The 12,537-nt window shown below is 38.0% G+C and overlaps 1 protein-coding gene across 1 annotated transcript; it reads left to right on the top strand.

The window, feature by feature from the left end:
• Positions 1-327: 327 nt before the first annotated feature.
• On the top strand, positions 328-11,275 carry LOC307083698 (uncharacterized protein; the record flags this gene model as incomplete). Its single annotated transcript, XM_079747650.1, has 6 exons — positions 328-340; positions 625-713; positions 1,886-2,632; positions 4,728-4,886; positions 6,016-6,762; positions 11,264-11,275. The coding sequence occupies 6 exons, from the start codon at positions 328-330 to the stop codon at positions 11,273-11,275; spliced, it is 1,767 nt and encodes a 588-aa protein (XP_079603776.1).
• Between the last annotated feature and the right edge of the window lie 1,262 nt (positions 11,276-12,537).

The raw sequence follows: 12,537 nt of genomic DNA, 5'->3' as shown, positions 1-12,537 counted from the left end.
AAAGACTAGATCACTAAAATCATATTTTTATGAAATGTATTAGTAATGAGTAATATTTAGGGTAAAGTAAGTAAAAAGTGAAATGTTCTGCTTTTTTTAAATTTCGCTTAGGTTTCACACACACACACACACACACACACACACACACACACACACACACACACACACACACACACACACACACACACACACACACACACACACACACACACACACATTTCACAAGCCCCTAGGACTTTAACAGGTTCTATATAATCCTCTGATCCTCTGAGTTTTGTACTTTAACAGTATTGGCAAGGGTCAGTATTGGCAAGACATCTAGCAGAGATGGACGAGTATGGTTTGATATTTAAAATATATTTACTAAATTACTAATCCGAACTGTATTAGTATTACCCTCATAGTATGTACTAGAAGTAATACTAGAATATAGTCTTTACTTTTTTTAAATAATTTATTTTAAAAAGTAAAAGGCAATCAATTTAATGAGATATTAACATTAGAATAAATGTTACTTCTGGATCTGTTCTTCCAGGTATACAGTAAGAGACCTCAGAACGCTGAATGAGTCGTTGGTCGTAGGAAATTCCTCAGCTCTCCTTATTACAGAAACATTCACTACAGTCGTCGCCAAGAACGTCATTGTCGTGGCGCTCTGCATCTCCATCAACTATATCAACGGCACCCTGGTCCATACCTTCACCAAACATCAGGTACCCTGCTCACAATAGCCTGACACAGTGATTACAGAGAAGGGTCATAAAGGATGGGTAGACAACGTAGAGGTTGGACACGGAAAACAGCAGCAGGTCATTGAGGTGTGGGAAGGGTAGATAGTAAATATGGAGCAAGGCCATTGAAGAGCAGGTAAAGCTTAAAACGTCTTGCTTAAGGAGGCTAACAGGTTGAGGAAAGTACAGCACAGTGTAGCATTGATATTGCTCCAGAAATCTATTTTTATATTTCCGATTGTATAGTTTGGGCCTTTGGATTATATGCTATAAAGTTTGGAGGGGCGGTTGATGGAGAAATTGCTATTCGTGATGGCAATTTTCAGTTTCCTTAACACAGTATATTGACACATGCTTTACATGACCTTTTGGTTGTATTTATGCAATGTCTATGCTCTTGCTATGTAGGAATATTGCAACATTTTGAGTGTGCGTGTGTGTGTGTGTGTGTGTGTGTGTGTGTGTGTGTGTGTGTGTGTGTGTGTGTGTGTGTGTGTGTGTGTGTGTGTGTGTGTGTGTGTGTGTGTGTGTGTGTGTGTGTGCTTGGCCTGTAATTCTGATTCTGTTTGTCATTAGAGACTGAGTCATATATTCAATATTAGTAAAAGACAAAAATATTTGTCTTTTATCCAAAGCAGCTAAAAGTGAATAAAGATATAGAACATTAAGTTGATGTAGCTAAGATTGAAAAGTTGTAAAGAGAGACGGCAGGAAGGAGCACAAGATTTTCAAACTAAACAACCTAAAAATCATCCTCTCCCTCTACTTTGCTCCATCCCTAGGTTTCTCTGCCATTGAGAAGGGTCACTTTTCATGCAACTGTTTTTGATAGGAAAGATGGATTCCCTGAACCATGCAGGGAAGAGCTACCCGAATGGATGAGAAATTAACTGGGAGCGGTCTAAAATATGTATTGGGTCATGCAGACACAGGCCGTCAACTGGAACAGATATTGTAATGGCACATTACACTCACTGATAGCTGATGAATGATTTTGGCATCTCTTTAAACTCAAACTCATATAATAGTTCTTGAATCCTACATACAGCCCTTTTAAGGTGCAGGGAGGGAGGGAGACGGCCGACATTGATGATTTAACAATATTTTGGCTGGGAGTGGAATACCCTAACCACTACTACCTCTTTCTACTGCAGATCTTTAGGGTGAACCCTCGATACATCCTCTTCATCCACCTGGTTCTCAACGACATGATCCAGCTGTCGATGTCTGGGCTTCTGGTCTTTATCTGGTACATGTTCTACACCATCAACGTTTCTTTCTGCTGCCTCCTTCTGGTCATCTCCATCTACACTACCCTCAACACCCCTCTCAACCTGGCTTGTATGGCAGTGGAGTGCTATGTAGCTGTGTGCTTCCCTATGCGTTACCTACAGTTTTGCACTGTAAAGAGAACCTACATCCTGATTGGTTTGATTTGGGGGGCAAGTGCCATCTCCATCCTACCCGACATCTTCCTGCTCGTGATTGTGGAGCCTCCAAGCTTCTTTCATACCAGGGTTCTCTGCTCCCGGGACATGGTCTTCAGGAGCAGCATCCAGAAGAGGAACACCACCCACATCATCTATCTAGTTTTGGTCTGGCTAACCTTGTTCTTCACCTATTTCAATGTTCTGTTTGCTGCCAAGGCGGCCAATGCAGATGTGAAGAAGGCGAGGAACACTCTTCTTCTGCATGGCTTCCAGCTCCTGCTCTGCATGATGACTTACATACAGCCCCTGTTTCAGGCGGCCCTGCTGTACCTTTTCCCCCAGCATATCTATGAAAGTATCTTCGCCTTATATGTCTTAATTCAGATCATGCCACGCTTCCTAAGCCCCATCGTTTATGGAGTAAGAGATAAGATGTTCCGGAACTATCTCAGTAGATATTTGATGTGTGAAGTCATCATAAAAACCAAACCAAACCATCACAATCACAAAGCCAGATTCTAAATAATAAAATAAACAAGCAAAATATTACCTTTGTACTATTCCAGATATGTACAGGAAATTGAAACATTGCTTAAAATGTTGCTTATATAAAAACATGTTTGATAGAGGGTTGTTTTAGTTTATGTGGATGCCTAATAAAATATTTACCTGAAAAAGTCTTATTAAACATGATCTTCTTTGTACATAACCATCAGTCTTATACTAAAGCTAGTGTGTTCGTACATTCATGCAATTGCAACTGTTGTGTGTGCTCTTATCTAAAACACAATCTTCTATAGTTTCATTTGCGACAATTTGAATGATCATAAAATAAATAAAAGGTAGTCTATATAAATATTTCTTATTACTTAGATAGATTAGTGTTAAAGTTTATGAATTAATAAGCAGTAGGTTGTTAAGAGTGTCACGCAAAAGGCAATTTATTTGATTCAACATTTACTCCTGAAAAAGGGCTCTCAAAAGCACACTCTTTTAGCACATAAACAAATGATTAGATTAAATTAGTCTCTCAGCAGCCTTCAGGCATCAATATCCGGATAGTTCCGGTAGGGCCAAAAATAATAGGCTATTCCTGTCCACACGCATTTTGCCCAGACAGTAATACCTGCCTTATACATCAAAACAAAAGAACCAATTGAAAGGAAGTTGTCAGAAAAGCCTTATGTTAACTACAGATAATTGGTCCCAAAGTAACAAAGAGCTACAGCACCTTACAGTAACTGCTCTTTGCTGGCAAGGCAAGGCATTTTTTTTGTATAGCGCATTTCTTACAGCAAGCAGTTCAATGTGCTTTACAGAGAAAAAGACAACAGTATCATTTATAGTGAAGAAGTACATGCAAGCAATATAATGAAAGACCTTCAATGAAATCACACATGTACTATACAAAATAAAGGGAGAAAAATATGTGCTGTATGAACATGTCATGTATATAGTTTGGTCCAATGCCATTTAGTGCTTTAAAAACAAGAAGTAGAGCTTTAAAATCAATTCTATAAATAATAGGAAGCAAGTGTAAGGACATTAGGATAGGGGTGAGGTGCTCACTCCTTTTAGTCCTAGTTAGCACCCTAGCAGCAGCATTTTGTATAGTTTGTAGTTGCTTTATAGTTATTTGGGGAATCCCAGTTAAAAGGGCATTACCGTAGCCTGCTTGAAATAAAAGCGTGAATACGTTATTCTAGGTCACTCTCTGACATAATGTTCCCCAATTTTGCAGTGTTCTTCAGATGAAAAAATGCTGATTTAGTGACTGATCAAATCAAAATGGGAGATAAGGCCAAGTCACACTTGGATTTCATGTTGATAGACTACTATTTAAAGAAGTGGTCCTTATAATTGAAGGCACTGATGTTTGAATTATATTGTCAAATGCTACTGATCTATGCATTCGTTTGTTGAAGTTGTGTTTAACGACACATTTTTATGTTTCCATTAAATGCTGGAAGCTATCCATTTGAACTTGTTATAATATTGTGTCAATACAAATTACTACGGATTTACTTGTACAGAGAAAAACATAATACATTATGACACACACAAACAATCTCTATCCATCACTCACAAACACACACACAATCTATATCTATCACTCTCTCTCACACACACACACACACACACACACACACACACACACACACACACACACACACACACACACACACACACACACACACACACACACAACTAAGCCCCCAGTCTCTATATGGTCTATATAAACCATGTCACTATTTGATTTCTCCTCACATTCTCCTCACTTCAACATGACATTATGTCTCATTGATAAATCAGAAGGTTTAAATAATACTCTTTGCTTACTATTTTATTAGAACTTGCATCAGCCAGTCTATGCGCCAAGCAGAGATGAATGTGTATGGTTTGATATATACTACATATTTAGCTGCAATTACTATCAGAAATGTGTTTTTACTATTATATTATGTCTTTACTCTAGGTCAACCTCTTTTAACCTTCATTTTTTATTTAAAACGTTTTTTCTTTATACTGAAATTGTTCTTCCAGCTATCGGTTAACAGACCTCAAGACCCTGAATGAGTCATTGGTGATGGGAAACTTCTCCTCAGCTGTACTCTTAAGGGATACGTTAACTACTGCCGTCGTCAAGAATGTCATCGTCGTGGCGCTCTGCATCTCCATCAACTACATCAACGGCACCCTGGTCCATACCTTCTCCAAACACGAGGTACCAGGCCCTCCACACCTTTGGAGAGTGAAAACAGCATAGGTAATTAAGGAGCAGGTTAAGACATCTTGAGGAAGACTGAAAACACCATGAATCAAAACAAGACAGTTTTTCTGGGAGACAAACACCCTAGTCACTAAACTAGTCTGCATTATCTCATGTGTGTGTGTGTGTGTGGGTTGGGGTGGTTGCATCACCTGCTTAGCTCCATTATCATGTTGATGAGACTGGGCATGTTCTGCTGGATGGAGAAGTTCCATTTCATGAGTTTGTCGAACCAGTAATTCTGCTGGTACTAACAGTAAACAAAGATATAGCTCATTAGGGAGCATAGGGGTTAGATATATTGATCTCAGACAGTGATTCAGCATTTTGATTGGGTTGCACAGCATATGCGAAATCTTCATCTTTAGAAAGAAGCCCATTAATTAACCAATGTTTCCATGTTCATTTACTATTCAATGGCTTACCTTTGATTAAGATAAGCACCAATTGTTGTATCTTGTTGTTCGCTCAATGTTTTTAACAACACAAGGCATTGTGAAATGCTGCAGATATTTATGATCGAACCCATAGTGTTTCCCCAACAGTTTTACAAAGAGAAGTGCTATGTGTGTGACTATGTTGATGTCTTGGTTTCATAATACTGTTGCTTCTAATCTACACAATTAAATATGCAGGCCTTCCGAGGCAGAAACAAAGTGTAGGTGGTCCTAGAGAGAATCCTTCCTTTAGTCACTACCTGGCACTGTGTTCCACACATGAGGAACAGGTGTGTGATTTGGCTGAGCTTGACGTCTTTAATGCGTGAGTGTCGGTCTGAGTGAAGAGGGAGGGGCTGGCATGATATTCTCAGACAGTTACCGCCACAGTGTATGTTGAGCTCTGTCTGGCAAGCAGTATTTTTTATGTCTGTTTCCTAGAGTGTTACGTTTGGATAAAAACTAGGGCTTTTAAAATAAGTGGGATCTTATTTAAATTTGAAATATATAATAACTGGGTTCTGCCCACCGAATGTCAACATTAATATCAGAAATATTTTTTGTTTTTAGTTCCACTTACTTTGCATTCAATTGCACTTGCAGTGTGTGACAGCCTGTTTACAAATCACTACCTCTAACTCCGGCAGATCTTTAGGGTGAACCCTCGATACAACCTCTTCATCCACCTGGTTCTCAACGACATGATCCAGCTGTCGTTGTCTGGGCTTCTGCACGTTATCAGCTACATGTTCTACACCATCAACGTTTCTTTCTGCTGCCTCCTGCTGGTCATCTCCATCTGCACTACCCTCAACACCCCTCTCAACCTGGCCTGTATGGCAGTGGAGTGCTATGTAGCTGTGTGCTTCCCTATGCGTTACCTACAGTTTTGCACTGTAAAGAGAACCTACATCCTCATTGGTTTGATTTGGGGGGCAAGTGCCATCTCCATCCTACCCGACATCTTTCTCCTCGTGATCATGAAGCCTCCGAGCTTCTTTCATACCAGGGTGTTCTGCACCCGGGACATGGTCTTCAGGGGGGGCATCCAGAAGAGGAACACCACCCACATCATCTGTCTAGTTGTGGTCTGGCTAACCTTGTTCTTCACCTATTTCAATGTTATGTTTGCTGCCAAGGCGGCCAATGCAGATGTGAAGAAGGCGAGGAACACTCTTCTTCTGCATGGCTTCCAGCTCCTGCTCTGCATGATGAATTACATAGTGCCCATGTCTCAGGCGGCCCTATTTTACCTTTTCCCCCAGCAAAAACTCGCCGTTGTCTTCACCTTCTACGTCTTTGTTCAGATCATGCCACGGTTCCTAAGCCCAATCGTTTATGGAGTAAGAGATAAGAAGTTCCGGAATTATCTCAAGAGATACCTGATGTGTAAAGTTAGCACAAACACACACACAACGTCATAGCAATCACATAGTCAGCTTCTAAATAAAAAAACAACTAGTGAGTCTTTTAACCAGAAATATACTGTGACAGGAAAAATTCAACATTGTATTTGATAACATTGTTTCACTAATCAAAAACCTTTTATCTGCATGGTTATGTTTTAAACAAGATCATTTGTACATCCGTGCAAATGCATTAAACAATTACAGACAGAAAACTAGTATTAATGTGACTATTGACCTGTTTCCCAAGATAAATATCTAGATTCTACAACTGTTTTTGAACTTTGAATAAAAAAACAGCATATGTTTAAATGAATGGCACAACAACAACCATCTCAGCCTGTTTAAACTTAGGGGAGGTTAACAAGAGCTCCTGGCTTCATGCGCCCAGGCACACATGGTTTAAGATTTGCACCACATCAATGGTTTTTCACGATCTCCGAGAATGGATGTAGACGCTGTGGTTTCTCATGATTAATATTAAAAATGTGTTACATGTATCCGCGCAACCTTGCTTTATATTGGTAAACTGAGAAACCCAGATGTTGGTAGTTGGTTCTAGTGGGACACGCTAGTCATGCGCCGCCTATCAGCTGACCCCAAACGCGGTTCAATCAAAACTGACACTGATAGTTGGTCAATTTAAGAGCATCCATCTAAAACACATACTATGCAAAGTTAAGAAGGCTGAGCAGAATTGCTTCTGCTTTGTATCTCATCTAAGCTAAACAATGGGTTGAGATATCTGATTGACCCCATGGGAGATTTTATAGTGCTACCAGTTTCCAAATGTTGGTAAGCTGTTTGTATTTTGTATCTGACATTTGTATGACATGGAAGAACAGCAAAAGAGTGGAACCATACCGCCAAATTAAATTGTATAACAATTTCACGTAATTAATCGTTAAATCTATGACATGAGTGATTCCTGACGAAGCTATCTTTGGTGTTTTGACAGTTGTCTAGATCTCTCGTACTGTTTTCGTCTGTTTTAATGGAGAAAATGTCTCTATTTTAGCATTGTGATTTTTAGAACCAAGACATTTAAAACACTTAAATAAGATAAGTTATATATTTATTCATGTAGGACTAGTATCGCCCTGACTAATATAAAATGATATAAGTTTGTGTAGGATTAGTATTCACATGACTTCACTTTGAACTTTACTTTACATAGATATTATTTACAAGCAACAGTTTGATATTAAACATGAAGATATTTTATCATGGCAGATGTTAATACCTGCTGGCACCTGCTCCTCACACAATTTGTTTTAAGTTATGTTTGGTGGCCAAAAGGTTTAGCCGTGTTAAAATAAATGATGATTCATTTCTTTAAATCTGCCTTTTTAGGTGAGAGCTTAAAAAGGCAGATTATACCTCCTTGCTGTATATCATGGATCCCTGTCTTCCAGTACTGGTCATTACCCATTTAGCTACACTGGTCGATCACTTGCTTTTTGATGTAAATGCTGCGGAGGCCAGTTGTTACATTTTTCATTGTTTACTGGTTGATGATAATGTTAGGGTGCATTTCCAATTGCTTGCACGCTGCCTCAACAAACACCAACACCAAACTATAGAATGTTTGCCGAGGTTGACCTACACAGATTCAACATGTTCACCAACAAGAAACTACCTCTAACAACAGCCAAGAACTACAACACCACAGGAAAGGGGGAGAATTTCTTAAAAACTTGTTTCCGGCGCCGGAGTGAGGTAGTCTCCCTTCAGATTTGTTACAAATAATATATATAAATACTTTGCTACCAAGTTCTGAGATTAATTAATTTCAAATAGTCCTCAAAACAAACCACATGTGTGATCCATACAAACTACATTACCACTCTGCAGGGATTCAGACGTTTTGCTATGGCCAGTGAAATGCTGGCCCAGACCAGATAATAATACATTTTAATTTAATAAATTAAATCACATTTCTGACCTGATCCTATTGGTATGATTTTAGGACTAATCTGAAGGTTCAAATTATTTATATAATTTGAATTTCCAATTGCATATATATATATATATATATATATATATATATATATATATATATATATATATATATATATATATATAATTTGAAGAAAGCATAAACTGGTATATATTTCTTGTTTTTTTAACAATGTAAATAAATAAATGAAAACTTTTTCATATGTTTTATATTTTTGAATCTGGAGTGTAATAAAACTATATGATTAAACAAATAAATTATTTATTACATATGTAATATTCTATTGCATGGCGATATAAATCTGTTGGTTGATGGTTAACACCATATATTTTAAATTGCAATTTTAAAATTGCTACTGTTAACTGACAACATGTATTAATCTGTTATTTAATACTATAATTATGGAAACATGGAAATGTGGTGAATACTGGTATGAAAGCTGTTTCAGGACAAACTGTTTAATACTTTTATTATGGCAACACGATGCTGAATACTGGTGAAATACTACAGCTGTTTCAGGACAACAGTGAGTTGTTATTTTGACTGTTATTTTGCTTACTGGTGTCACCACAGGGATTTCTCAGCTATGTAATGTATAAAAGGTGTCTTGCTGCCAGGTGACTGTCTTCTCAGGCCACAGGTGAGTGGGGGAGAGGCCGACCTTGTGGAAAAGTAGAGGTAATCTCTGTTTACTTTCTCTGCGTGCTGTGTGAAAATATGTACGAACATCCTTACTGTACCGACAGTATGATATATGACATATTGTTTCACCTTCTTCTGACAAATGTACTTTTGTCAGAAGAACTTTTGTAAGTCGCTTTGGATAGGTTCTGAATTTGTAATTTAATGAATGAATCTAAAAACGATGTTCTGCAAATTATTTGGATCAGTGATTTTAATCCTGTGGGTCGTGTTCGATGAGTGAGTGGCAAGGCCATTTTGAGTCGGTATAGGAGCATATGCCAAACCTAAATCTTTAGAAAGAAGCCCATTTTTTAACTAATGTTTCAATATTCATTTGTGTTTCAATGTCATACTATTTCATTGAGCTAGCCCAAATTCCTGAAGCTTTTTGTCCGTTCTGCTTTTAACAGTAGGCCTACATGAACGCATTGTTGATTCATGCAACACTGGTCTAATGTTTTTTGGGTGATGACTATTGAATTATGACTGATGACACAGATGATGACTAATGACACATGTGGGTCCTGAGGCAAGACCAGATGAAAACCACTTGATTATGTCTTCATATATTTATTTTTGCCGGCTTTCAAATGTTTTGTTTCAGGAATAAGAAAAAACAAGGTAATAAACTTATCTCGTCCAAAAAACAGATTATCATTGTTCAATTGTAATGTTTTTTTTTATTTGCAAAAATTGATATATGTTTATTGATATAAATTGTTATTTATTAATCCAGAGATATGTACTAGTGAGTTTGAACAATTGAATATTAAACCAGAATAAAAAACAAAATGAAGGGGTCATCAGAAATATATAAATTATTATAATTATTCATTATTATTATCATCATCTTTGTTTTTTATTTACTACTAATGGGGTTGTGGGGTGAATGATTAATTGGTACGGGAAGGCTCTAACCTTTGCAATGTAACTATTCTCTGGCTCTCTCAATCTATCCGTCTCTCTCCATCTCCCTCTTGATTCAGTTGAGATATAATCCTGATGTAACAGTTTTATTAGAAAATAAAGTAAAATACTGTTGTAGATGCAGAACAGGATAAAAGAGCTATAATTTTTATATTTGGTTTTACGAAAAAGATAATTAAAATCAAGTCAATCCCTGAACTTTCTGTCTATCTCTCAATCCATCAGTCTATCTCTTTTTCTCTCTCTCTCTCTCTCTCTCTCTCTCTCTCTCTCTCTCTCTCTCTCTCTCTCTCTCTCTTAAGCAGTCAACACATATTGAGCTTTCAGCCTTTGCCAGCATTGCCAATGATTTCCTATGCAGCATTGAAACCAAAGCTAACATAATCTGTCTTCGCCAGACAAATTGCAAACTGCAATTAGCCTGAAACTTCTCTGTTTATCTTAGATCTGGTGGACATCAGCAAGGGCAGACCAGAATGCCCCTGGAAGCAATTGGAAAGGCCTATAACCAATCATAGCCACGAAATGGGTGACGCATCGTTGGGCAATGAAAAAACTTATTTGAAACAAAAGCTTTAAAGGCAGTTGTTTTTTCTTCTTTTGGTGAAAATATACTGTCCAGTTTGTTGAATACTATCTCGATAGCGCAATAATAAGCCCAATTTAAAATCCAGCACTTTGCTGAAAGCTCATCAAGTGTTATTTCAGTTTCAGAACAAAACTTTATTGGCAAGATAAAACATCAAAAACATTTAGTTTTGCCAGGGCCAACATTAATTGTCGGTAATGTTCCCTCTCCAACTACTCAATATGACTTTCTATACCTCTCTCTCCTTATTCTGTCTAAATGTCTCTCTACCTCTCTCTTGCGCTGTCTCTCCCTCTCACTCTCATGTATCTCCCCTGTCTCTCTCCAAGGTGCTGTTTTGAAGGATGAACTCTTCTTTTGGGCTTGGAGACAACATTACTTCCGTGCAGGTCTGATTATACTGTCCTTTGACCACTCCTCTCTTTAATAACTTTTGTAATAATAAAAAATCAGTGGTTCAACATCCTGAATGTGGGCATTCATACTGTTTTTCGACCGACTGTCATGTCTTGGTGTCTTTGATGTCCTTTGTCTGCACCTGTCCTGTCCTATTGTCTTCACCTACCATGTCTTTAAAGGAGATATTTTTAATTGAATTTAGAAAAAACTAAACAGAAATAGCCTCTCTCTCTTACGGAGAACGAGAGACGCAGAGAGGAAATCATTAATATGATCATATTAATGTGATTCATATGTGCCCTCGTTTCCTCTCTACTTTCCTCTCAAATAGATTTTGATTCAACGGGCTGTATTGGCATGGTATACATTTAATGCTCCCTCTCCCCCGCAGTGGATTTTGGTAAGGGACACCCTGACTTCTGCCGTAGTGAAGAACCTCGTGGTGGTTCTGGTTTGGCTTTTGCTCAGCTACATCAACGGCAGTGTGGTGGCCACCTTCTTCAGACACCAGGTACACACAGGCCCACACACACACAGACACACACACGCACACACACGCATGCACGCACGCACGCACGCTGGGATGCACACACACATACAAACACTTGATTTAACAATTTCAAATTTTATCAGAAAAGCTCATCTCTTCTATATTTTATCTCAAATGTATTCAAACTTGATCACATTAAGTATTTGTTTAACTCTTCACTTTATTTGTTTCCAACTGTTTACTTTTTTAAATAGTGTGCATGTTAACATTGTTTACTCCATTTAGACTCTGTTAAAATCCCTTCACTTGATTTAAGCCTTTTAACATTTCTTTACGTCTTAAAGTATGTGGCTTTGATAAAAACGTATCTTTAACCTCACTTTGCACTGCAGCACTCACTGGATTTTCTGCAGGAAAAGCATTTTCTAGCTTCACATGCTGCCTCCCGCTTGCGCATCCGAAGTCAAACTCACATCCTGTTGTCTGTGCGAGTGATGTTGAGACCAAGAAGTCTACAGTAGATGATTATACCAGGAAGTCTACAGATATGTGATGTTTAGACAAAGAGGCCTACAGAAACGTGATGTTTGGACCAGAATGTTGACAAAAAATATGTTTGGACCAGGATGCCTACAGATATGTGATGTTTCGACCAGTAGGTTTACAGATAATTGATGTTAAGACCAGGAAGTCTACAGATATGTCATGTTTAGA

The sequence above is a fragment of the Pollachius pollachius genome, assembly GCF_949987615.1.
Source record: "Pollachius pollachius genome assembly, chromosome: 12".
NCBI classification, from domain to species: Eukaryota; Metazoa; Chordata; class Actinopteri; order Gadiformes; family Gadidae; genus Pollachius; species Pollachius pollachius.
This window is presented reverse-complemented; position numbering and strand designations above follow the sequence as displayed.